Raw genomic sequence first — 27,576 nt, forward strand, 5'->3', positions numbered from 1 at the left:
AGGGAGAACTACCTTAGAAAGTTCAATTTAATTAATCAATTGATCAAATACACAACTCGTTCTTTAGGCTTGCATTAATAACATTAAGAACAACACAAATATGCCTCACAACAATAGACACATTGACCATCGAGCTGCAGTGATGGCAGATGTCTGCAGGCTCCTCCTGAGCTGCTTCCACGTGCCTCACTTTAAAGCGACAGTTCGCTGTGACAACCAACAACCCGTCACTCTTTTTAAGGGATGACATCTTTGATAGTATAGAAGAAGAAAATACTGAGAGGGGGGATTTATTTTTTGGACTTTAGCTGTCTCACTCCAGAGAAGCTTATGATTCATATCCGGACAATTCCATACCAACAGCTGAGAAAAGGCTCCTTCTGGTGGCGAGCTACAATGAGTGTACCGACCCCGTTCTCCCATACGTCCGTATTTGTGGCCGTCGTAAATTGGCATTGTCGGAGTTTATTGAATAGCTTTGATGCGAAATATTGGCTGAATATTTGCAGGAGATTCATGAAGGAATTCCGCCCGGAGTGTGAAGGCCTGTAGGTGGAAGTAATGCTCGGGCAGCAGGGAGTGCAAGCACATCAATGTTTGCATGATGATTCCGATGTGTGATTTTCTCCACACACGTGGCACCCACGCAGGAAAGTCCGACGCGGCACTGAGCAGAAACGGAGGACGAACGTATTTGTGCGGAGGAGAAGCCAAGGAGGCTCCGTGAGTCACAGGATGGAGAGACGCTGCTCACAAAAGGTCCCTTCCAGGCACCTAAAGGACACATGGAACACAGGCTGCGTGTCGGAGCGCTTCAGAGAGCAGCCAGTCCAAACACACCGCTGGCAAGTGGAGAGTCCTCCGTGTTCTCTGGTACTAACCGAGGAGCAGATATACCTGCCAGCAGTGACTCACTCTGTATCTAACGTGTGACCAGGGGATGCGCCAGTTACTAATTACTGTTAATAGATTAAAAGAAATAACTAATTAATCGCATATTGTGAAATTCATTAATTGTGATTAAAAGACTACAAGTAATGAGTAAACATTTCTAAAGACACTATTGTTTACTTGTATTTTGAACACAAACTCATCTTGGCGGCGGAACATGTTGAACCAGCGACTCTTCCTGTCGTCCTCGTGCACTTTGCGCTCAGCTCTCCATCATTTGACGGCTGTGTTTGAAGAGCCAACAACGTCCCCACATTCAGCAGGACGCCTTTTAGAGTCACAGTGGTCCTCTGCGGGGCAGGTGTTGAGATGGAAGTAGCCTAGCAGCTAGCTTGGCCTAGCCAACACGGGGCCAACGCACGCCAGACGTAAACAGAGTTAACTGTGTTCAAATATTCTATCGCATTAATCTCGGCCACAATAATCGCATAGATTAATGCGTTAACTTTGACTACTAAATACCTGCTTTAACAATAGAATAGCAAGTTAATAGTCTGGGTGATATTGATTTGTCAGTTCTCGGATGCATTCGCCTTCCCGCTCCGACTCTAATCTGTCCCCCGGTGCTAAAGAATGCTCGCCGTCCCCCGAGGCGTGAAATACGTTTCCACACTCACCAGTGCCATCTGCCGTCGTGCTGTCACTCAGACTCTGATGGGTGTTTTGTAACCACAGATAAACCAGCGTCTGGCACAGGTCTCCAAATGCCCACCAGATCACCAGCTGAGTGATTCTGTGCTCTCCAGGAAGGAGAGACAGCGGAGATTCCCTCTGCTGGCTGCACTTCGTTGGGCCGCTCATCAAGTCGCCTCTAAACCTCTATTGTCTCAGTGAGTCAAAGTCTCATGCGTCAGGGCCAACAGCAACGCTCACATGTGTGTTACTGATCACGGCACGGGACGCAGACACAAACGCCTGCCATGTTTCTCTCACCGAAGCCTCTTGGATTATTCACATCGTATTGTTGAAATGAAAACTACGAGCAGCGAGTGGGAAGAAGACTTTTAATTGTCCCCGTGCGGCGACGCTGTCGCACTGAACAACACTCAACATTCAGCTTAGCATAGGCGTGCTAATACCCGTCAATGACGTGCTCTGCTAATGCAGAAACATTTAGATATTCTTTCACTCACTCAACCCGCGGGGAAATAAAGCACATCTCAACCACATTATGCGTCTATCGAGCAGCCGAAGACTCGGCTGATTCTACAGAATCCAATATTAACATTAACCCAAATCCATTCAGCTCACCTGCTGTGGAACTGCTACGATCAGGTAGCTAATCAAGGCCATTGATTATGGGTAGGGAGGGTTCCTTGTATTAATCCGAGGGCCCGGGCCCTGGAGGCTTGGACCATGTCACTGTCTCCCTCACACAAACACGGGGCACATGGATCCTGCGTCCGTTCCCCCTCCAGCATTCTGCTCGCTCAACGGGTGAGCGCCGCTTTGATGTAGCGATGGAAACAGTCCAGGGCTGCCGTGCCAACGTCCTGCCGGTGTCCCCCCCCCCCCCCCCCCGAAGAGGCCTGACTGCATTCGGCGGTGTGTTAGCGAAGGCGTCATTTACACAGCGACACCTCAAGAAACAAGTCAAAGCTTCTTCATCGCTAAAGACCTCGGGTGCTCGGAAGGACAAATGAAGCGGCCCCAGGGTTGACCCCGCGACCCCTGGTTGAAAACAAAAGAGGCGGAGCGGAGTGAGACCGGTGGGGAGCTGGTGACCTCGTGGGCCCTGAGAGTGTTGCAGCTTTAGGCTACGTTCTGACTAGCCGAACAGCGCAGATCGGTGGTCGGTTAGTGGGCCAGTGAGCGGTGACGGTGTTACAGGTAATGATGACCTTTATCCCCATTGCTCAGGGGGTTGGGAGGGGTGGGGGGCACACAGTGGGCCACGAGGCTCCCCACAGAGCTGGTGCGTGAGTGCCATGTTTTAGCATGAAGGCTATATCTTATGGGACGGTGAGTGCACGAGTGACCCCCCTGAGGGGGAGACAGGCTGGACAGGGGGAGGTCTGTGTTGGCACATCTGCAGCTGCACAGATATTCCCTTATGCAACTCAACATACACTTACTGTCTTTTCCTGGAGCGTTGAACGCCTTCTAGTTCTACTCAATCAAGTGGATCGAATGTCAACGGTCCAGAGAGACGGATTAGGGGGGGTCACATCCTTTAGGAGGCTGCAAAGATCCCAAAACTCCTCAAATCACTTAAAGACTATTTCTTTTACTCACATGCTAGTAACCCCACTAAGCCTGAAACCGAGTGCGCGTGTCGTAAGCAAATGGTCGCGGCATTGAAATGGTGGCTGCTCTTCGTGTCCGTCCTGCTTCACCGGCCCGGCAGCGATCTGGATCCAACATGGCCGTTACTTCTCCTCTGGAGTTATTTTAAAACCCAACTCACTCGTCGGCGGCCGCTCTGTTCCTGCCGAGCTCGATTGCTGCTCCTCAGTCAGATGAATCTGCTGGTGTGAAACGCCATTTGTTTAAGTGTGACTTCTCTCGCTTTCCTCTCCTCTCTCCTCCTTCTCCGTGTGCCCCCGTCCCCCCTCCCCATCCACGCTCTCTCGTTTGGTGTTTGGATCGCTTGCAGTTTGATTGTGAAGGACGGCGTCACGTTGTGTGTGTGTGTGTGTGTGTCTGCGATGAGCCTCATTAGGCGTCGCTCCCCACCGAGTGGACAGCAGTCGGCGTCCAGCATGTCCTTTGATGACCAAATCAAACGGATTGGAGCCAAATGAGGGAATATGAGACTAAATGGAAATGTGCACAACCGTGTATTTAAAATTGTAAAGGCGAGGAAAAGCCCCGTTGTCGTGGTAATTGGGTGCCACCTAGCGACAGCGTCCTCTGACGCGTGACAGCGCCTTTCAGACGCGTCGGATGAAGTCGGCGCCTTCCCACCTTTCTCCTCCCCCCGGTTCTCTTTTACGTAACAAAGTGTTACGTGACTTGGAGCTGCAGTGACTCCCCTCCCCTCCCGCCGGCTTCCCCCGGAGCAGAAGGCCGCAGCTCTTTGCCCGTCACACTCAGTCTCCCCCGTTGTCTCCCCCCCCTCTCTCCTCTCTGTTAGCTCCTCGCTGCAGCCTGGTTGCTTTCCGACTGCAGCAGAAGTTCATCCTGCAACCAGAAGCGACAGTGACAGTCGAACCCCGTCTTATCCTCCCCCCTCCTCTCTCTTCTCATCGCATGTCCGCTGCACTCCCTCCTCGTGGCCACGGGCTCCTCCCGCGCCGCGACGGCGGGCGGTGTATGCGCGCCGAGGTCGGGTCCTCGCCTCCCCGTTGGCCTCTACGACGACGCCGTCTGAAATACACGAGGCCTCAACCTGCAGATTAAAGCGGCCACAATCACCTGTCTCAAAGCACCTTTTATTTGCCTCTTTCATACCTGCTCACTTCCCTTAATCAGCCACCGGCCAGTAGGGGGCGCTAGGTGGGCAGCGTGGTACATTGTGCATTATGCCCTCACAGCTTATTGGTGTCGGGTTAGCCAGATGTTGGTACTCAGTCACACCTGGCGCAGTAGAGTCCCTACATCGATCACATTTGGTGGCGGAGGAGACGTTCGAATGATGAAGCTACTTTCCGTCTTTCACTTTGACTTCAAACAAAAGCCGTAACACGAAGCTCCAGCTGTTTTCAGTGATTCCTTTGCTCGCATGAGAGTGGTTGAATTCATAGTTCACAAACTGGTTATTTTTCTTACTGCATGAGGTGAAAGAAGACGTTCTCTCAGGATGCCTCCTCTTTGCTTCCTTTTGCCCTGATTAATGGAGTCCTCAGAGAGCCGCCTGCTGGGCTTAGATTACCCATCAGCCCCTGGTTTATAGGTCATCACAAGTCTATAGCCACTGACTCGCTCATGATCCACCGTACACGAGCAGCCGGGGGGGGTCAGTGCACCAGCCTCTCTGGGCACGTAGCGCGGGGATGCAGTGATAAAATCACTGTGCACTTTAAGCTCTCAGATCAGAGTTCATCCGCCGCATTTACGCGACGATGCGCGGTAGCGACTTTGGCGTCGTGGTCGTCCTGTCAGAAACCAAATACACGGGTCATGAAAATATCATCAAATAACATCAAATCTATCAAAGACTTCAGAGGCCGAAGCTCTCAGTCCCGCTGTGCTCCATTGAGCCTGAAGCCACCGTCAGCATGCTGAGATGCTCAACATGAAAGTGGTCAAATTGTACCTGATGACAGAACTAGATCTAATCAAAGGGATTCATTAGAAACATTCTAATTGAATTGACTTAAATTGGATAGTGAGAACGCTCCACGGTGACCCTGACCTGCACCAACACAATGCATTGTTTATGCATCCCTAACAAGCTGGATCTCTTCTGGCAAATCAGCAAAACCTTCAAATAGCACCATCCGTTTCCATTCATCTGCCCTGTAATTGTAAACTACCTCTTTACCAAAGTTATTTAAAGTCGTATGGATGTTTTGGAGGTGTTGTGTGCTGTATTCTACACCCTCGCTGATCAATGAGTCTTTTCTTTTGGGTCTTTTCTGTCTTTCTTCCCTCCCCAGTTCTTCCCGTACGGCGACGCGTCCAAGTTCGCGCAGCACGCCTTCAGAACCTTCGACAAGAACAGCGACGGCACCATCGACTTCAGAGAGTTCATCTGCGCGTTGTCCATCACGTCGCGGGGCAGCTTCGAGCAGAAGCTCAACTGGGCCTTCAACATGTACGACCTGGACGGGGACGGCAAGATCACCAGGGTGGAGATGCTGGAGATCATCGAGGTACCGGGGGGGGGGGTCAAAGCCGCCACCTGAGCTCCAGTTCAACCTCCTGCTTGTCCACAAAACAGTGTCGCCCAGAGGCGTGTTGCAGATTAACAGCCTCCAACGATTGGCTGTGACCCAAACGGTAGCTCCGCCCAGTGTCTCCGCCCCCCTGTCCATCTTCAGATCCAAAAGATAGCCACACCCACCCTGATGGTTACCTGGTACCCTCGCCGACCTAATCCTCAACTCCATCAATAACAATGAGTTCACCTTTGGCTGACACAGTAAATATAATATGGAATATAACATTTATCGTCCTATCATAACACATCGTATTCATAATATTTAACTCATTAGAGAGTCGACCACAGAGCTCTCCCGTCTGTCCCGTCCCAAAAAACCTTCAATGAGGAAGAAGCTTGCAGAAGGACGTCAAAGTGGGGACCCCCTCCCAAGGATAAAATAGACGCCACGTGAACCAATGGTCTGCAGGATATACAATAGTTTTAATATGCTAATTCTACCATATCTAATATCACACAGGCTTTCATTTCTACCTCTAGGCACACGTTTCTGCTTCAAACCTTAACGGTACCACAGCAGAGAAGAAGACATGGATTGGTGGATTAGTAATTGAAATTATATATATCAATTTACTATATTAAACTGGCACGATTAAGCTTGTTTCTTTTTGTACGTAGTTAAAGGTTCTCATATGACGTGAAACAAGGCAGAAGTGGACGTTTAAAGCTTTGTATCGACATGATTTGTTTCTATCCAACAGTAGTTCGTCTGTAAAATCCCGAATGTTTCTTTTTTAAAGTAACAGCTCAGGCTGTGGTGTCCCTGGCGGACAGCGGCGTCATCTAGACGCTAAAGATAGCAGCGGAAGCCGGCAGACAGGTGCCCCAGCTGTGCTCCAGCTGTGCTGCAGACATCGTGCCTGCATCTCTCAGGGGCAGATGCCAGGGAGGGAAACGTGACCGTACTCACAGGCCGCGGGTGCAAACCGTCTCCTCCTCTAACCTCTCTGCAGGCGATCTACAAGATGGTCGGCACGGTGATCATGATGAAGATGAACGAGGACGGCCTGACGCCCCAGCAGAGGGTGGACAAGATCTTCTCCAAGATGGACAAGAACAACGACGACCAGATCTCGCTGGACGAGTTCAAAGAGGCGGCCAAGGGCGACCCGTCCATCGTACTACTGCTGCAGTGCGACCTCCAGAAATAGGACGCCGGCGCCACGGACTGCAGAGAGGATTTCATGTTCCATTCAGTTTGCAGCTATCTCCACTGAAAAAAATAATATATATATATATATGCTTGGACTACCTTTCAATGGATCTGCTTCTTGTGTTTGAAACACTCGTGTGCATGAGAATGTTAATTGCTATCAAAAAAAAAAAATCCACACACAACATATGGTCCAGTGTGCGGGTGTACGCCGCACACACACTCAGCAGACACACACACACACACACACTTTGCACAGATAATATATACAGAAATATATGAATTTCATTTATTTAAAAGATCAACTGCCAAAATGTGAAGTGTGCAAAGTATTTTCCACGCGGCCTCGTTCTACCAGACGCTCGCTCATCAGCGATGCGCCGTGTTGAATTCGCCGCCGCTCTATTTATTGTTCCGCGTTCACTGCCCCGAGCCGTGTGCGTTCACCACACCGAGTAATCAACTGCACCGAACCCCCGCGGCCACGCGTCTGCCTCCTACGTCCGCTCAACGGGACAACAACAACATGCTCGTGCTGTCAGTAGACGGATGTAAACGTAGTTCATTTGCATGCCTTTAGGTTTTTGCCTTAAAAAGGATCCCTCGTTCTGCATCCCGTGGCCTTGTGGGAGCGGCGCTGAATCCCCGAGGAAGGTCTTCGGTGGAAAGGGAGTAGCTCCCTGTGCCAGTGTTCCTGTGGTGCGTCGAAGCATGTTTCCTAGTAGAATGGCTGTAGTATATGTTGCTGAGCACTCCCCCCCCATGCATCTAAACTCTCATTACCAATTAGCACATGTTGAATGTAGAAGAATCCGTCCTTTTGAACCCACATCCGAGATTAGAAGAAGAGAGATAAGTTGGTAGACTTGTGATGGGACAGAACGAATGGAGCTTCAGCTGCACTTCCATTAGAAAGAAGATCTCACTGCGCACCAGCCTGCAGGCTGCACATCGACGCGATTACGATGTGAGACTTGAGCGCTAAAAGGACAGGTTGGAGGAATCTGGCCACACAAACAGCTGCGTTGGTCTTTTTCAGTGGAAGTCAGTGGGAAGCGGCGAGAGGCGACGTGTAGAAGCCTGTAAAGCCATAGTTGTTACATCGTTTGGACCGATTCACAAATCCTACCAAGTATTTCTCTCAGTCAATCTTTTTGTACTTTTTTACTCCCTTGTCTCACACACTCTGGTGCATTCCAAATGTAGAGAAGTTGAGCGAAGCGCGGCGTCTCCTATAAAACCACCCTGGGAAGAAACCCCGTGAGCTCGCCTCGACCCGTGAGAGAAGCGCAGACCTCCAACCGGCGTCCACACTACCAAGTGTTTCAGGAGACGAGATACTTCACAAACCGCACTAAGCATCCAGCACACCGCTCCATTGTCCCGTCACAGCAGTGTCCATCTGACCCGTCCAGACGATGTTTCTAATTCCAACCGTGTTACTACTGTTGTTGCTATGGAGATACCAAATGTAAGCAAAGGCTAACGTGTACAAGGATTCTTTTGTAGCATGTATTGTGTCCCCGACGACATGGCTGCACTACTCCCTGTGTTGTGATTTAATCTAATAAAAGGAACTCTATGGGCTCTTGTCTGGTCTCTTCTCTGTAGAGGTTTAGCTGGGCCGATGGTTTCCATGGTAACCAGAGTTCAGATGTCCCACTCATGTTGAAAATGGGTTCACTTCATTCATTTTGACAGTCAGAAAAAAAGATAATTACCTACATTTTAAGTCATACAGTATTAATCTATTTAAATCGATGCATCTCAACCATTCAGCCATCACTGCGGCACAGGCGCCGCCTGAAGAGAGCACAGCACTTCTTACAGCCACCACAGCTGACAAAGAGCTGTTGCAAACACCTTTTCCTGCGCGTCCATGTTCGTCATTAGCACGCCCTGTCTTCATGCGCGTTGAGGCGGCACTACGAGCCAAGAAGAACTTCAACAGTGACATACAAATGAATCCAATCTGCATAGTCTGCTTCTAACATGGAGTCCGTTTACCACAAGATGTCCCCGTTGAGTCAAAGTTGCTTATGAAACAGTTGTATGGCGACATGAACAAGTGTTTCATCTTCATTTGTTTCCAAGGAAACATCATCTGATATTTGTTTTGCAGGTGGATTTACAACGATTGAAACGAGTGTGAATCTAGTAATGATTTTCCGCGGTGCCGACTGGGGACACAAACATACTCCTGACTAATACCTGAGGTATTGCATCATCACCGGAGCTTTAGGGCCACTCAGACCAACACAGCCCATTGGTCAGAGTGGGTTCACACAGGACAGCACTTTGCAGCATGTGATTAGGAAGGAGGCAAGAACTATTCGAATAGGATCATTTATTTTACAGAAACCATATACACCAACTCAGTTTAATGTCACACAATGCTGGGCCACGGATAGCGATCAGTGTTAAGATTGTATGTGTGTGGAAAGTGAAAAATCTTTCCCAGGATGAATACTATGACATTCCTGGTCACACTGGTGTCTCCTGTGAAGACTTTTGAGAAACGGGGGCATAAACTGGGCCCCCACCGCCAGCGAGGCCGGTGTTCAGAGATTTGATGATGGAAATACAGAAAAAGAAAACCCCTCCTTTCCTTTTTTTATCATTATAAAAAAACATCTAACAATAGTATCAGTAAAATGACTACCGGTGTAAAACAGGGAGCATAAGGTTTGTACAGATGGAAAGAGAAGGATGAGGTGAGGGTGGTTTTTCCACATCGTTACTTTGGGGGGTCTGTGTTGATGCCATATTTCTCTTTTAGAAGCTTCAGCTGTTCCTCTTTCTTCTTTGTGTCCATCTTCTGGAAAGCCTGCAAAAAGAGTTGATGAACAAAAGGGAAACGGGATTAAATTAGAAATTAATTTCATTAAGAAAATTCAAATACCCTTGTATACTTTTTAAATTCCAAAAAGTATTTGTTTTGACCTTTTACAAAAATATATCCCACACTTGCGCATTGACCATTGAGCTCATACATACTCTGTTTGCATTGTAGTAGAGGACCACCAGGTAACGGTTGCAGACATTGAAGCCTGACAAATGGTCGCAGGCATTCTTGGCGTCAAAGATGTCTTCATAAACCACATACGCTGTTCCTCTTGATTCAGGCGTGTTCCCTCTGAGAAGAGAGAAACATCACACAACAACTGACTACAAGATCAATATAAGTTGAGCTCCACCGAAAAATACATGTAAATGATTCCAATGTGGTTCATACGCTTCTACATACAGGAAGAATATTTTTGCTAATGTATAAATGGGTAACATTGACATTTTATTCGTGCAGATCTACAAATTGGAGCAGCATTGATTGTTAAGGATGACACTGCAATGCTTTCCCAATAAAGATTGAATCACCAACACCGAACATCCCTTTTCAACAGACAAGCTTGGTTCTTCTGAGTAACACATGTGAATAGCAGAGACGTGACATCATGCATCTCCAAGAAATGCCAGATGTAAAGTACTAGTTTAGCTTCCATTAAAAATGCTCAGGTCCCTGAAAAAGCCCCATGCAGTGATTGCTTGTATAACATTTCATCATATGATTGAACATATTACATGTTGTGCATTGTGTACACATGACATCCATTGCACTCTGTCCATCCTGATGAAGGGATCCTCCTCTGCAGTTCTCCCTACGGTTTCTTCATTTTTTGTCACCCTGTTATTTTTTCTATATAATAGTTTTTCCTGTAAAGCCCACCACGATATAATTGTAACTTGTGATGTTGGGCTTTACAAAACAAATGTAGTTATGATAACAGGAAAAAACTGACCAGACTTCAGTTTGTGAGGCTGGATGGGATGTTGCCATAATTCTAATGATCAATTCCACGTATTGACGTGATCTTCCTTGGGTTAAAAGGTCTTTGAACCTTGTAGAGACACTTACGTTCTGATTTGGCGGATTGGTCCGTATTTGCCAAAGATATCATACATTTCCTCAGCTGTGATTTTGTAGGGAAGATTCCTGACGTACAGGATTCTGTTCACCTCAGGAGGCAATCGTATCTGCAACAGATTTTGGGATAACACGTTTAAACAATAAACGAACTAAACGACGATGCGATATTACCGTCAAAACATGACAACACGTCGCAACGACCACACCACTTTGATAACGGCCGCTCCTCGTTACTTATAAAATGACTTAACGTTAATTTAACTCAATATCTTGATGATTATGTTTGTACAAAGACCGTTACCCACCTCTTGATTTGAGTTGAGTTACATGAGCAGCATATTCTGTGTTTTAGCATCGACAACCAGATTCACACTAGCTAGCATATTGTCCATTTAGAGCCACTGCTAGTTATTAAGTTCAGATTTATTATGCCAGATTCCCAACATGAATACTACAGATGGCACCACACAAGTCACCGACTTGACTAACGTTAAACATAACCAAAGCTAGTTAGGTTAGGGAAAATAAGAAACGTTTACGACATAAGATAGCTAATGTGATTGTTTTCAATTAGCATGCATGCTAACGTTAACCGCATGCGAACGTTAGCTTTGCGTGAGGCCAGCCTTAGGCCAGACTACACTAGTATCAGCTATATTCCTCATAAACAGCAGACTTGGTCGAACTTACATTGGCACGTTTCGCTGCTTGCATCGCCATGGTGAAATCGTTTTATGCGGGTATAAGACCGACGAAAACAAACGCGTAGTATCAGAGCTCTCCGCTTTTTCCGGTGTCAAAATGGCAGCGGTATCACCGGAAGGGTAGTTACGCTGCTTCCGGTTGTTGATCTTCTTCTTCTTCTTCTTCTTCTTCTTCTTCTTCTCCTTCTTCTTCTTCTCTAGCGGGCTACAAACAGTCGTTGAGGCTGCATGTCGCCACTTACTTGACCGGAGTGTGTAACATCATTAACATGGCAGTTACGTCATTCACAGATAATAAAATAACAATAACAAAAAAATGACCTGTCGAAACCCAACCTCAATGGCAGAATGACCAAATTTTTTTTACTATTTTTTTACTTTACAGAATTGTTGTGCCAGAGCTACAATGGATAATAGTAAACATCATAACTTTAATAGGAGGTTTTACTAAACTCGTTTAATTTGAATATTTAACTAAAGCCCTTTTAACCTGTATTCATTCGATGCCCCACTCTCTGCTCATATCTAGCACCGTGCTCTTCAGTTCTCTTACCACACAGAAATTGCTACAGCTTATCAGCAGTTTCCTTACACAAACACGTCTTTTTCTATCTGTCTTTTGGCTCTCTGATACATGATATGTGCCGATGGAAAGTTCTGGAAATAAAATGTAAAATGTTATTATTATTTTCTCTTCCCTCGCACGGCAGTTCCACACTGACAGTGGACAGGCTACTCCACCCCCCCGGTTGGCCTGGGGTCCTGGTCACTGTTCGCCCGACTAACCACCCCCCCCCCCATGTACACCGATGGGAATATAGCTTCTAACTTAGCGGACGCTACGGTCGACAGGAGGGGAGCAACCAATACGGCTCGAACCCGAGTCCAATTTCTTGGCGTGAGGAATTGGATATAACTTCTGTAAAATACACGTTTCCTTTTCCAGAAGTGGCAAAAATTAATTCAAATTGTACAACATATTTGCATTTGTAATTTATACTACTATGTGTAATTTGCCTTTGGACATAGTTCTCTTTTTTAACATGAATGATGCCAGACGAGACAACCCAGCTCATCAGACTTCAAGCATGTCTTAAGGACATCAACACCTGGATGACCGGTGACTGTTAGTCTCAGACGAAACAGATGTTAGGCCCTGAGCGCCTCTGAAGTCAGTCGTCTGGTGAAACAGTTTCTCTGGATGCTCTGGTAGCACCGTAGTGAGTCTTGGAGTTACCTTCAACAAGGATGTGTGCTTTAACTCTCCGATTAAACAAACTTCATGGACCGCCTTTTTTCACCTGTATATTGAAAATCAGGCACTTCCTGTCTCAGTGAAAAATGAGTCTTGTGCTAGACTAGATAGTCATAATTCTTTATGATCAGGCTGCTCGTATGAGTCTCTTAAGCCTCTGCAGTTGATTGAGAATACTGCAGCACGTGTATTAACAAGAGCTAACAAAAGGGACCACATCTCATTAATGCACACCACTTTCGATATATTACGTACAGTAGATGAGAAAAGGCATTTCTTGAAGTATGTTAAAGGACACGTCGTGGGTGAAGATAACTCCAAGATTCAGAACAATGCAAAAAACAAACAACAGGGTTGTTCCTTCTTTGTTTTGAATTATTTGCTAATATATAAACCACAAAGAATTTTTTTTATTTCTAAAATAATTACATATTACTTTACTTTTCACCTAATAGTTTATTTACATTTTGTCACACAACTGGTTTGCAACTTCTTTCTTAAGGATCTTAGAGAGGAAGGGAATATTGGAGAAAGGTCTGTAGTTACCCAACACCTGTGGAGCAAGAGTAGGTTTCTTAAGAAGAGGTACATCTCCCATCAAACAAAGACAGATTGATAATATCCAGTAAAGTAACTAAAGTTGTTTAATGGGAATCGGCTCGAGGAGACAGATAGAAGGTTAGAAGATAGAAGCTGTAGAAGTCAGTTCATCCAGGTCAACGGGAGAGATGCACTACAAGTGTGTCTCCAGCCCACTGCTGCCTCCAAGGTTCCTCCTGGTTGGAGGCAGCAGACCATCAGTTGTCTCTCTAATAGTTGGAATCTCATCATGAAGTCGTTACTACTGAGGTCCAAAGGAACACACGACTCGACAGAACTGTGACTCTGCTGAAGAGAAACCTGTTGTTTTAATCTTTCCTATTAACGATGAGTAACAAGCTGATGTTGCTTCACGAGCATCACTTCTTATCTGCTGTCTCGCCAAACTACACCTGGTTTATTCTAGTTTAACACCACAACCTTTCAAGGTTGTATCGGCTGTATCGTATTGCAAGTTGGGTGCGAAAGACTGAGAACCAGATTTTCAAATGAGTTATAATATAGTTTAGATTGAAGGTTTATTGAAAGTCTAGAGTCAAAAAGAGGTGCTATTCATCTTCCTCAGCCGGTGAGGAATGTGAGTATTAACATGACTTGGTGGAGTGGATTCCTTTAAGCTGACATATTCTCCATCCAACAGCCGAGTTACAGTAGGACAAAATTGATAAATATGATGATCTGACATTAAGTCATTTATTAAAACCGCTTTAGATGAAAAATAGATAATATTTAAGAGTCCATATTATCATATTCTGTTGTCTCTTGCGCTTTATTAAGTTAATCAGTTGAACTCCTCCTTTGATTCAAATAACGCTAGTTATGTATTGTTCATAGGAGAGAGTCATGTGTTCAGTTAATTCTTCAAGGTCCGGTCTGCCGAATATGACTCAACCGTGGATATTACACATCCTTTGAATGGTGTTCAGTTTCCTTTGCTTTCATTCTTCGGTGTAGGAGAAGGTGCTGGTGAAATAACTGAAGCAACACTGACGCAAAAAGAGTTGCACCAACCAGAGAACGCTTGGTCGCCTATATCTCCTAGTAATGGGAGTGCTTGTCAGTTTACTAAGGATATATATATATATATATATATATATATATATAATATATATATATATATAAAAAATATATATATAAGAAAATATGTCAGTATGTAACGATTATATATATTATATATAATATATATAATATATATATATATTATATATAATATATATAATCGTATATAATATATATATATATAATATATATATATTATATATATATATAAAATCTATATATATATAGATAAAATCTATATATATATAAAAAAATATATATAAGAAAATATGTCAGTACGTAACGATTATATATATTATATATAATATATATATATATTATATATATAATATATATATATATTATATATATATATATTTTTTTTTAAATATTTTGTCGGGAGGGGAACCGGAGTCGATGGAATTGAATGTGTCGCGGGAGCACGTGACTGGAGACACACTCTGCATTACATTTGATAGATGAATATCCCATATGTGTGTTAAACAGCTTTAAGCTGCTCCCGGTGGTAAATAAAATGATACAAATAAAACAATAAAAGTATGAGATGAAATATGTCTCACGCGGCGTTGGTTGAGCCGGCAGGGAGAACAAAGCAGCAGTTCCGGGTCAAGGTTGGTGCGGACGGGAAAAAAAGGGGGAAAGGACACGCGCGCACCGTGTCGCGCTACCACGTTAGCGTCCAGGTGACCGTTACCTTAGCGGCTGGCATTTCTGCGCAATTAATGCGGCTTTTGCGAACTTATTTCGATCGGCGACAACATCGCGGGTCAGAGGAAGAAGACGCGGGGCTCGACCCTCAGCGGCAGCGAGGCTGAGCGTGAAGTTTATCCGCTGGCGTGACGACCTGCGCCGCCTCGCTAGCTAAAACCAGCGCGCCCACCAACTTCACCACCAGAAGACGACTCGGCGGGATCTCCCGGAATACAACGGGTGAGTTATCAGTTAACGTTCTGCCAAGTAACGCTATGGACATCTATCTCCGTGTGTATCGCCCCATAGTTGGCGTTAAATTAGCTTAGTTTAAATTAGCTTAGCACCTGCCACGTTGCCTACAGATGAACTTAAGCTTTGGCTAAAATGGTTGTGCCATCTTAAGACAGTGGCTAACGTTAGCCATGCTATCATCTGAACGTACGCCAGCTAAGATGAACTACAACACATGCCCTCGAGAGAGTTTGATTTTAACAAGCATTAAGGGTAACCGTGGACCGCGGGATCAATTTTGCTTTGTGAAATCTATTGAGCTGACGTTAGCCGTTAACGGCTCAAAGTGAAGGCTGCTAGCTAAAGGTGAACTCTGACCCGCCAGCCTCGGGACTTGGCGTGAGTTGAGGCCGCAGCGCTGACACTGAAAGGCGTCCGGTGGAATGACGGCCCGTACCGGTACCCGGAGCGGTGACGTGACGCCCGTCCGGTCCCTAATGGCGCGTACCGAGTGCTACCGGCAGGGGGCCACCGACCATGATATTTACCCCGTCAATAGCATTTAATGCAGTTCAAAATGTGCGAGTCATTTTAATCATTCAGCCCTAATCTGTGGCCGTCAACTCATTAATATATGAGATCATTTTGTCAGCAATTCAAGTGATGAACTATTTTGATGCAACTTAATTTTATTATGTTTCAATCCAACATAAAACCGCCGCGTGCTGCAGTCAGTTAGATGGAGGTGAGACAAATTAAAAGTATGGTCTTTGACAGGCTGAGGTCATTTGGCAAGCAACAACACAAGAAAGCTCTTTTAGTGCAGACGTATTGCTGGTGTACCACTGGTTAAGCCATTAGCGGGAGTGTTTAGGGTTGCTCACTGTTTCATTGCATGCAGTCGATAACCATTATTGTAAGTTTTTATGTTTAATATACTTTTTGCCTGTTCTCAGGTTTTCCACTGCATCTTCTCTCAAGATTTGTGCAAACAACAAAGAAGCAGTGAGTATTTGAAATATACTATTTACTGGATTGAATTAGTCAAGCAAGATTCTCATTTGGAATTGTGAACAGTTTGACTCGAGGATGAAATGTTTTCTCAGTTGAAAGATCCTTTTTAACATTTTTGTTTTTGCATCCAACAAGCTTAGAACTCATAGAAGTATTGTTAACTTGACTTTAGCTTGATGGGTGGAACAATATATGTGTAAACAATACTGCAAATATAAATAAATACAGCTTCAAACGGTTTCACTTCAAACTATGAACAATATATTAACTGTTTACAGTAAGAACCGGAAGTGTACATATTAGTTCAATGGAATTTTGGGAATATTAATCATTTAATTTTAGAGTTATGCTCATCGTGCATGAACTAAAGATATGTAACGTATATTGAAATGCATTTATGCTCAGTAGGATGAATAAAGTTTTTCAATTGGCTCAGGCACCAATATGGCACCGGTTCTTGGTACCCAGTCCTAGTGGTATTTCATCATTTTACTTCTCCTATTAGACAAAAAGCAGGGCCGTGTAACAATGTAAGCTTTTAAGGAGATGGTGTGCAGACATTTATTGTGATTAATAACATCTAAAACTAAAGATTATAATGACCAGAAATTGTTATCCAACAATCTGTAACATTTGTGTTTAGGTCTTTGATGTGATTTTACATTCAAATGATCAAATTTTAATTGTACATCTGTAATAGAAATTGTAATTTGGTAATTAATGGCTGTTAAAATTGATAGGATTTTTTACAGACCGTATTGTGTGTGTGTGCGTGTGTGCAAATGTTTTTTCAGATAACGCCCAGTGCTCACGCGTCTGTTGATGAGAGGTGACAAAATAATGGGCAGCTAGGATTCACAAACCTGCCAAAATGTCATCAATCTTAGGACTACCCAAACAGTACTCTGATGTAACAGTCCTCATTAACAGCGTCCACCTGCATCCCTTCTGTGTGCTTGTGGAGTTCTGGGGGAAATTTAGCGAGGGGAATGCAGCAGATTATAAGTGCCTCACCAAAGAGATTCAGTCTCCTGGAAAAGCTTTTCAAGAGTTTGAAGGAAATCCTGGAGACCAGTGCTTGGTTGAAGTAGATGGTAATTGGAACAGATCCCGTATTGTCTCAAGAAATGGCTCGGTGTACACTGTGTTCCTCTTTGACAAAGGGAGGACATATAGCACTACCACACGTCAGCTTGCATGGGGCAAGAAGAACCACTTCCACCTGCCACCCGAAGTGGAATTTTGTGTCCTAGCCAATGTGTTACCACTCTCACCTGAGAAAAGATGGTCACCGGTGGCTCTTGAGTTTCTAAAATCTCTCTCCGGGAAGTCTGTGCAGGCACATGTGCAAAGTGTACTTGTTCCGCACAGAACAGTTCTCCTGCACATCCCTTGCATTTCCAAACAGATGTACGAGATGGGAATTGCCAGGAAGCTCTCTCCAGATGTGTTCCAGGACTTTGTCCTTATGTCGCTGCAGTCACAAAAGGGAGCGAGGGCATGTTCAGAGACTGGGATCTCCATGGGGCCAGCTGAGCGACTGCATAAGAAAGAGCTCTTCATGTACCCAGAGCTTTCCGCAGGAACCGTGGAGACCGTCATAGTAACCGAGGTGACAAATCCCCACCGGGTGTTTTGCCAGTTGAAGGTCTTCTCACAGGAGCTGAAGAAACTCTCGGGCCAAATCACACAGTGCTGTGAGGGCAGAACAACCAATTGCATTGTAACTCCAGACATGATAGGGTTTCCGTGCGCTGCCAGAGGAAGTGATGGCAGCTGGTACCGCTGTGTTCTCCAACAGGTATGCCCCAAAAACAATATGGTTGAAGTGTTACACGTAGACTACGGAACAAAACAGTTTGTTCAAATGGAGAATGTAAGACCACTGGCTGCAGAGTTCTTCAGAATGCCTGTCGTGACTTACATCTGTTCCCTCCATGGAATCATTGACAAAGGGGTTGGATGGACAACCTCCCAGATTGACTATCTCAGGACCCTTCTTATGCAAAAGACAGTGATTGCCAAATTTGAGTATCAAAGCATCTCTGAGGGTGTTTACTACGTCACGCTCTATGGAGATGAAAACGCAAGCATTAACAACCTGTTTGGATCCAAGGAGAGCTGTTTCTTGGAGATTGAAAAAACACTTGATTATGCCATCCGCAACACTGCATCCAAGCGTTCAACTCCAAAAGAAGGAAACCAAAGAAAGGCGCTCACACCTGTCCTCTCTCTCCACTCCATGCATGCAGTGTCAGTGAAGCACATATCTGACCCATCAGCGTTTTGGATCCAAACGCAGACTTATGCAAATGAGTTTTCTGAACTGATGGATAGTATTTACCATCTGTACAAGGATCCGGAAAATGAAGATGTGGTGAAAAATCCGACCGTTGGCCTCTACTGTGCTGCAGAAGCAGAAGATGGTAAGCTCTACAGAGCAATGGTGACTGAAGGTGGTGAGACACAAGTCAAGGTGTTCTTTGTTGATTGTGGAAATATCAAAATTGTTGACAGGAGGAACATCAGGACCCTTCCTGATGATTTAAGGAAGCTGCCATGTCTTGCACTTAAATGCTCCCTGGCTGGTGTTCAGCCAAAAGATGGGAAATGGAGTCACAGCGCTTGTGATTTTTTCATCAAAGCAGTCAAAGATAAAAATCTAACTGTGCACGTGACAGCGAAATATGATGAGGGCTATTCTGTCCAACTAATTGACCCTGAAGCACAAGGAGAAAGAGATCTTGGCACTCTGATGTGTAACTCTGGCCATGCTGAAAGGGCTGAGACGCAGCAACAACGGCAAACCAAAATGACCACACTACCTGCTCTCCTGCCACAAGTCCCTGATGGCAGGCTCTTGGGTCCATACAGCAACAAAGGAATGTCTTTCCAGGCAACCCTGAACACCGTTGCCCCGGATGGTAAGGAAAGACTAATTCCAACATTCAAGGAGCACATGTTTCCCATTGGAAGTGTCATTGATGTCAATGTGTCCTACATCAAAAGCCCAAATGACTTTTGGTGCCAACAAGTACAGAATGCCGGGCATTTGAAATTACTCATGCATGACATACAGGCTCATTATACTGGCAGTGAGTTCCAACCCAATGTGGAAATGGCTTGTGTCGTTCGCCACCCCGATAACCGAATGTGGTACAGGGCCCTTGTAATCCACAAACATGAGACGCCTGATGTGGACGTGTTACTTGTTGACTATGGTCGGATGGAGACCGTTTCCCTCTATGACCTGAGGAAGATCAGCCCACAATTCCTTGCTCTGCAAGGCCAAGCATTTCGATGCAGTCTGTTAAACCCTGTTGACCCCACATCTGCCGTAAATGAGTGGACTGAGGAAGCAACCGCAGAGTTCCACAACTTTGTGGAAACCGAAGCCTCCAACTTTAAGATTTTGAAGTGCACCATATATGCTGTCATGTACAGCGAGCAGAAAATAGTTTTCAACATTGTGGATCTGGAAACTCCTTTTGAAAGTGTCTGCACCAGTATGGTCAATCTGGTCAAAAGTTCCCCACCCAGGAAAGCTGCTGGGCCATCTTTCCGATTGGACACTTACTACTACTCGACACACAATGTCAAAACTGGAACAGAGGAACCGGTCACAGTGACCTGTGTGAACAGCGTCCATGAGTTTTACTGCCACCTTGAAAAAAACGCTGATGTAATAAAAGATCTCATGATCAAAGTGAGAAATCTTTGTCAACAGCTTGAGAATGTAAAGCTCCCAACCGTCTTTGGAACTTTGTGCTTTGTGAAATACACCGATGGACACTGGTACAGGGGACAGATTAAGGCCACGAAGCCAGCGATTTTGGTTCACTTTGTGGATTATGGGGACACCATTGAGGTGGAAAAGTCTGACTTGCTTCCAGTTCCCAGAGAAGCTAATGACATCATGGCTGTGCCTGTGCAAGCAATTGCGTGTAGTCTGTCTGATGTCCCTGCCAAAGCTCCCACTGAGATGAACCGCTGGTTTGAGACGAGTGCAACAGAATGTAAATTTAGAGCACTAGTGGTGGCCCGAGAACCTGATGGCAGACTGCAGGTGGAGCTGTATCATGGAAACACTCAGGTCAATTTGAAGATCAAGAAGATGTTTCAGATTGAGAAGCAAGAAGTGAATGTTGTCAACCAGAGTCAGAGGGCACTCAAGGATTCAGAAAAGTCTGCTCACAAGAATTCAAAAGTTGTCCCAAAACAAGCCGCAGGAATGGATGATCGCATTAAAATCATCAGTGAAACTGCCTCCGCTCCAACACGAGCGTGTCAAATGTGGAACGCCGATCTGAGCCTGCAGTCTGCAGCGAAGCCTCTGAGCCATGTTTGTGAAAGTGGCCGAAAAATGAGAGCAGATCCTATTGAGTTCTACATACCTCCACACAAAAGACAGTCATGTGGACAGACCCCAAGTGGTACAGAAAGTGTCTCCGAGCCGACAGGTGCCCATCTCAAAACCAAAAACACCACAGAAACAAAACCGCTCCTCAAGTCCATATCCCCTGGCACTGAATCTCAGAAGGAAAGCCATGTGGAAAAGTTCCCTAAACTCGCAGACCTACCGCCAAGCTCCATCACAACAGGTATGGAAGCAGATGTTTATGTCTCGCACTGCAATAGCCCTTTGAGTTTCTATGTGCAACTTGTCAGCGAGGAGGAGGAAATATTCTCCCATGTGGAAAAGCTAAATGAGCCCCAATCAACACCCCAATGCGACGCGGTCAAAGATGTGTGTCCAGGTGACCTTGTTCGAGCTGAGTTCGCAGATGATTCCTCGTGGTACAGAGCCATTGTAAGAGAAGTCCGTGGCAAAACAATGGCCCTTGTCGAATTTGTTGATTTTGGGAACACCGCAATAATCCCAATTTCCAGGATTGGGAGACTCCGGGAGGGCTTCTTGCACCATCCCGTCTACAGCACTCACTGTATGCTGAGTGACGCTGTCGGTCTTGCGAAGGAGGAGGTGCTTAAACCAGAGGTGGTGTCAGCGTTCAAAGACCTAGGTGGTAATGGAGAAAAGGTGCTCAAGTGCCACTTTGTCAGGCAGTCAGGATCTGTGTGGGAAGTCAGGCTTGAAGGTGTAAATGCCATTTGTAAAGTCCCTCCTGATGATGGCACTAAAATTTCCTCAGTGGAACCAATCGAAGTCCAGCAACAGGCTGGCCACATCTTGCAGATTGTGCCTGAGAAATCACTGCCAACACCCTCTCTACGTTATCACCAAGTAGAGTTTGTGAAGGGACAACGGTTAGAAGTCTACATCACAGCTATAAATGATGCTCAGACCTTTTGGTGTCAGCGCACGGACTCCGAAGACCTTGAGAAGGTTACATCGAGTGTCTCTAAACTTTTGGATGGGGCTCATCACAAACCCGTTGACCCGGGCTCTGTGTCCCGTGGCAGCCTATGTATCGCTCTCTTCTCAGACGATGGTTTTTGGTACCGTGCAGAGGTCATCGACAAAGATGGAGATGAGCTGTCGGTTCTCTTTGTGGACTATGGGAACGAGACCCAACTCAACTTTGCAGATGTGAGGGAAATGCCCCCTGACCTGATGGAAACCCCTCCACAGGCCTTCTTGTGCGAGCTTGAAGGCTTCGATGCTTCACGTGGATCCTGGGACAGCGGTGGAGTAGATGCATTGTCAATGCTTACAGCAGACAAAGTGTTACAGCTGACTGTCACCAGAGTAACGAGAGAAACGGGAACAGTCAAATGCCTCGTGAGGATGGAATGTGAAGGCCAGGTGATAAATGAGGCACTGAAAACCAGGTGGAGGGAAAACCAGCCGGGTGGTGTTGGAGCAACCACTTTGTACCAAACTTCGTTACAATGTGACTTGCCTGTGAAAGCGACTGCGCCACTCGAGGATCAACTTGAGCATGACAAAGGCCAAGACACGCAGGCCGCTGTTGCTAGCCTTTCCCGTCGGATAAACCAAAGTGACGAGCTCGACCCCCTCGGAGACGGGTTGCCATGTAATCGCATACAGGAAACCGGGTTACCTCAACTCCATGACAAAAGTGATCCACGTGTTCTGACCGTGAGCTGTGACAAGAGTGTGGTGGAAAATGAAGCTGAAGGGTTTTTCTTGGCAACCGACATGCGGCCAGATGACTTTAATCTTCAGTCAGATGAGAAGCCAGCGGAGGCCATAGGTCACCTCGCAATGACCGACTCCGAGGGAAACTTGGACATCATGAATTCGTCTCGTGAACAAGGTAATTTTATCTTTCGTCAACATTATGCTGCATTCGTGCTGGTCAAATAAGTAGCAAATATAAACATAATCATTTGTATGTGGAAAGTGGATGTGTAACAAAGAATCATTTTGTTTGCATTACCAGTCTTGTCCGAGGAAAGTGATAAAAGCACGGCTGCTATGGGAAGAGATACTGCTGTAAACAAAACGGATGCAGTGAAAATGGTAAGTTCACACTGCTGACTTGTGGGTAAATGCTCTTGATGGAATCAAATTGTGTGTTGTTCTTAAAAGGTTTCCTGTGAATCATTTTGGCCCAAGGAGAGCGTTGATCCGCTGGAGACACATGACCACGTTTCTAAAGACTTAAAACTGGTACTGGCACTTTGTTACCCCTTGCATTGGTTTTGTGTTTTTGTCATCTTGTAGATTGCGACTGAAGTGGTGCTGTCCTGCTGTGTGCTTCGGCCGCTTGGTGAGGGATTCCTTCATATTACCGTGACACACTCACTGTGGATTCATTTTGAAACCAAATGTATTTTCACCAGAAACTCAAGCTGCAGGTGGAAATCGATTTAAATCGCAAAAATGTGCAATGTCTATTACCGTGTGTTCTGAAAGTGCTTTGTTTTTCATAGATGTTCCTACAGAGCAGGAGATGAACCTGGAAGATGGCGTCGCCAAGGAGACGCTGCCGTGTGTCAACGCACATGTTGAAGTAATGCTATAGAAAATCTGTATTCTGGATTTGTGTTTTATTCCTTCTTGCGCAGTAAATTGTACATCATCTGGTTTTAGAATGACTCGATGACTGTGGCGGAGACTGTGGCTCCTCACGAGGCTGGATATTCAGGTTTCATGACAGTACAACATTGCACCCTCCTAATATCCCGTGTCAAATATGAATAGAGAAAGACTTGAGCTGTAACTAAACCACGTAAATCATCTACATCTCAGGAAAAGGCTTCTCTTTATCAGCCGATAACTAAAATCCAGGTATTGTTATCGGCACTGAAGTAGTCTGATCTAAAGAATGTGTCTTTGTATCTGCAGCCATCGAGACACAGAGCGGCACTGCCGCCTCCCAAGACCCGGTAAAGCATTTAAATCGGCACAAGTCTCAAGTCAGACTCCAGTCTTTAAGTCTCAACTGTGAGTTTGCCTTTATTGCTGCTCAGGAGGAGGAGGAGGCCACCCGTTCTGTTGATGAGGAGGAGGAGGAGGAGGAGGAGGCCACCCGTTCTGTTGATGAGGAGGCCACCCGTTCTGTTGATGAGGAGGAGGGGGAGGCCACCCGTTCTGTTGATGAGGAGGTGGAGGAGGCCACCCGTTCTGTTGATGAGGAGGCCACCCGTTCTGTTGATGAGGAGGAGGGGGAGGCCACCCGTTCTGTTGATGAGGAGGCCACCCGTTCTGTTGATGAGGAGGAGGAGGAGGCCACCCGTTCTGTTGATGAGGAGGCCACCCGTTCTGTCGGCGATGAGGAGGAGGAGGAGGCCACCCTTTCTGTTGATGAGGAGGAGGAGGAGGCCACCCGTTCTGTTGATGAGGAGGCCACCCGTTCTGTTGATGAGGAGGAGGAGGAGGCCACCCGTTCTGTTGATGAGGAGGCCACCCGTTCTGTTGATGAGGAGGAGGAGGAGGCCACCCGTTCTGTTGATGAGGAGGCCACCCGTTCTGTCGGCGATGAGGAGGAGGAGGAGGCCACCCTTTCTGTTGATGAGGAGGAGGAGGAGGCCACCCGTTCTGTTGATGAGGAGGCCACCCGTTCTGTTGATGAGGAGGAGGAGGAGGCCACCCGTTCTGTTGATGAGGAGGCCACCCGTTCTGTTGATGAGGAGGAGGAGGAGGCCACCCGTTCTGTTGATGAGGAGGCCACCCGTTCTGTCGGCGATGAGGAGGAGGCCGCCCTTTCTGTCGGCGAGGAGGAGGAGGCCGCCCTTTCTGTCGGCGAGGAGGAGGCGGCCGCCCGTTCTGTCGGCGAGGAGGAGGCGGCCGCCCGTTCTGTCGGCGAGGAGGAGGCGGCCGCCCGTTCTGTCGGCGAGGAGGAGGCGGCCGCCCGTTCTGTCGGCGAGGAGGAGGCGGCGGCCCGTTTGGCAGACGTCTCTCCAGGTATGAGCCGTGGTGATTGTCGTCTTGTCGGATGCAGCGTGACTTGTTGTGTGTTTTTGCACTGCAGACACAAACAAGCCAAGTGATGGATGGACGAGCCGCAGTGCAACAGATGCTGATCTCAGCACTTCAGCAGAGGTAATTGGCATCGCATTGCGTGTCCTATGTATGTTCTGTGTTTCTGGTTAGCAGCTCTGACTGGGTTGGAGACTAAATTCAAATATCAGACTGTTCAAAGGTGAATTCTGCAAGCCAGAGCAGCCAGATGTTTAGTTCAGGATAACGTACATTTTCATCACTATCGTGAGCTACTGACAACTTTGCTGCCTGTTTTTTTTTTTTTTTTTTTTTTTTTAACAAATTCTTAATTTAAGTTTTCCACTCGTTAAATAAATGGAAGGTCTTATACTTTTTGAAAATCTAGTGCAATTATTGAGTTGCCTTCACAGCAGCTTAATAAACTACAGTGATGAATTGGTTGGTTGTGGCTTTACTATACAAGACAGCGAGTGAAAGAAGAATAAAAGCTTATCAGTACTGTTGGGTTGAAATTGTATTTGTCATCAAAATGTCTACATTTCTTACTTGGTAGATCCAACGTGAACCCCAGCTTCCACAACAACTAACCGGTGAGTCATTGATTCTACAGTAAACGCTGAGATGGTCAAGAATAGATGGCGCAGGTTTAATATGCGCAAGTGTGAGGTTTGTAGAAAGAGATTCTAGTATAAAGGTGTATTCTCCTCTTAGCGACCCTGGTTCCCAGCGGCTCGGTTGGTCCGTCGTGTTGTTTAATGACCTACAGTCTGATTGTCTTCACAGGGCAGGAAGTGGGAGACTTTTCCCTGCAGAGCGAGGCCATGCTTAATAAGGTAGAGTAGAACACGTCAACGCAAAGGATGCTTAAAGCAGTTAAATGAAAAAGAAGTAACCGTCTGGATCGTGTGTCATTGGGTGATCAGACATCACATTCGATCATTTATCATCTCATTTCTGCCACATGGTCCGCACGTCCTGCCGCACATGTAATCTATGTGATAAAGAGCTGAAGTCATTGACTTCTGCTCCGTACTCAGATACAGGGGTCAAAGTGGTATGAGGAAGGAACGAGTGGAATAGTGTCACTATGAATACTCACTTATTGGTGTTCTGTTCCAGACTACAGACGGGACCCCGGACCTTCACGGAGATCACCTTTTTGGTTGGTTGCCATCTTTTATTGCTTGTATGTCACATCGGAATGATGACGCGAGCACATTCCTCTTCTCCTTCCAGTGTATTTTATTCCGCTGATAATAACGGCTCCTTGTGTAACGTGCCGCTCTGTCTGCAGCTTTGCCATCTGACGGCGAAGCGGCGGAGTACGCGGCCCGCTGTCCAGACCTGGTAATGGACTCCCATCAACCCGCTTCCACAATGTAACACCAACCGATGCCGTCAGGAAAACCCTGTGTGTTGCTTTTCAGAGTGACCTGATTAAAGAAGTGACCGGAGGGACCGGCGTCTGCAGAGGTATCGCAACTGATCAAGTTCTACGTGCATTTTAATGGTCAATCCGTTTGGATGAACATTGTTTTTCTAGCAGGTTGTTCTTTTGTTACATCAGGTGCACATCAGGAAGCTGCGAGGGACTCCGGCCCCCCCAGTCCTGGAGAGGTAGGTGTGAAAGAGGACTAGGCCCCGCCCCCTGCTGCTGCTACTCCATCTATCAAAGCTGCGTTGTTACTAAATACATAGGATGTCGTTTTGGGAGCAAAACAAAGGTATTTCAGGGAGAATCGGACAGTTTGTGCTTGAGGGATTCGTCACGAGAAGCTCAGCTTCGGATCACTGCGGAGATGAAAACCGTTCTGTAAAGCTGGAGAGTCTTTGGTCGTTTTTCTTCACATCCTTCAGTGACCTGCGTAGCATACAATCACTGCACAATGGTCACACACACACACACACACACACGTCGCCTTCTAGAACCCCACCTGGACCTGTGTAAATGTACACACCCCATCTGTGTACAGCAAAAAAACCAACCAAGTGCGTTTTTGTTGTAGCTGCATCCGTTTGCCTGTTCATGTTTTAAGCTCCATTTTGAAATAATTCATTAGAAGCTTATAAAAATGATGCAATTCCACACAATTTCCTTTTTTATTCTGAAAACTCCTTTTGCCAAACATTTAACAAACATGTTTATGCATCTACCTGGACACGGATGTATAAAGTACTTTCCTCCAGACGGAACGGAAGTCGGCAGGTTGAGACGTGTGAACGTGTGAGATGGTGTTTTTACAGGAAGGAATCTGTCCATGATTGCGTGTTGCCTGTGATCCTTTTTGTACCTTTGTTTTTAGAGGCCGAGCTGTCGAGGATTACTCATCTCTCTGATCAATGAAGATAATCAGCAGCAGCCGGAGGAGTAACTACTGTTTTCTTCATTTTCCTTTTACCAACTGCTTTAAGTTGCAACATGTTCAGTTCCTTTCTTTGTTAATGCTCAACGGCAGCTTTTAGTTTTTTTCATTTATTCCTTTCTTGCTATTGCAGACTAATTCTGGTTGTACAGTAATGGCATTAATGAGTCAGTCAGCACTGTTGTTACAGCGTTCACATGATTCCTGTTTCCCTGAAACAAAGCAGCTCTGAATGGTTGTGAAATGCAGATGTTTTCTGTAGCTCTATTTGTGTTGGCACAATAAATCAGTTCTGATCTGTAAGGCCTCTTCACATGTATTTCTCACGTTCATGACTTGATCAAGTCCATATGTAGCCCCAACCTGCACACATGAGTCTTTCAGATGTTTCCATGGTTACCAGGTGTAGAGATGGAGTGAATGGATGAGGTC

General features: G+C 46.0%; 3 protein-coding genes across 5 annotated transcripts in view; 2 read left to right on the forward strand and 1 right to left on the reverse strand.

Moving 5' to 3' along the window:
• Positions 1-8,516, forward strand: part of vsnl1a (visinin-like 1a) — a 20,347-nt gene extending 11,831 nt beyond the window's left edge. Inside the window, exons 3-4 of the mRNA XM_040160492.2 lie at positions 5,493-5,708; positions 6,730-8,516. Of these exons, the coding sequence (XP_040016426.1) occupies positions 5,493-5,708; positions 6,730-6,927 (414 nt within the window). The 3' untranslated portion in view covers positions 6,928-8,516. The remainder of the gene's footprint in view (positions 1-5,492; positions 5,709-6,729) is intronic.
• A 745-nt stretch (positions 8,517-9,261) lies between these two features.
• sf3b6 (splicing factor 3b, subunit 6) lies at positions 9,262-11,815 on the reverse strand. Its single transcript, XM_040160494.2, has 4 exons — positions 11,545-11,815; positions 10,843-10,961; positions 9,927-10,065; positions 9,262-9,756 (listed from the first exon to the last, which is right to left on the reverse strand). The coding sequence occupies exons 1-4, from the start codon at positions 11,572-11,574 to the stop codon at positions 9,667-9,669; spliced, it is 378 nt and encodes a 125-aa protein (XP_040016428.1). The 5' UTR covers positions 11,575-11,815; the 3' UTR covers positions 9,262-9,666.
• A 3,092-nt stretch (positions 11,816-14,907) lies between these two features.
• Positions 14,908-27,447, forward strand: tdrd6a (tudor domain containing 6a). 3 transcript variants are annotated; one of them, XM_078093954.1, is made up of 16 exons: positions 14,908-15,402; positions 16,353-16,401; positions 17,205-22,649; positions 22,776-22,855; positions 23,060-23,105; positions 23,269-23,348; positions 23,429-23,483; positions 23,684-24,742; positions 24,810-24,880; positions 25,335-25,371; positions 25,565-25,614; positions 25,901-25,943; positions 26,076-26,128; positions 26,209-26,254; positions 26,349-26,398; positions 27,085-27,447. In XM_078093954.1, the coding sequence occupies exons 3-16, from the start codon at positions 17,282-17,284 to the stop codon at positions 27,151-27,153; spliced, it is 7,107 nt and encodes a 2,368-aa protein (XP_077950080.1). In that variant the 5' UTR covers positions 14,908-15,402; positions 16,353-16,401; positions 17,205-17,281; the 3' UTR covers positions 27,154-27,447. The 3 variants fall into 3 exon arrangements, with proteins under 3 accessions (XP_077950080.1, XP_077950081.1, XP_077950082.1); XM_078093956.1 differs by lacking the exons at positions 14,908-15,402; positions 16,353-16,401; positions 17,205-22,649; ... (1 more) ...; positions 23,060-23,105; positions 23,269-23,348 and having other exon boundaries at positions 23,413-23,483; XM_078093955.1 differs by lacking the exons at positions 23,684-24,742; positions 24,810-24,880; positions 25,335-25,371; ... (4 more) ...; positions 26,349-26,398; positions 27,085-27,447 and having other exon boundaries at positions 23,429-23,648.
• The last annotated feature ends 129 nt before the right edge of the window (positions 27,448-27,576 follow it).

This window comes from Gasterosteus aculeatus, chromosome 18 (genome assembly GCF_964276395.1).
Source record: "Gasterosteus aculeatus chromosome 18, fGasAcu3.hap1.1, whole genome shotgun sequence".
NCBI classification, from domain to species: Eukaryota; Metazoa; Chordata; class Actinopteri; order Perciformes; family Gasterosteidae; genus Gasterosteus; species Gasterosteus aculeatus.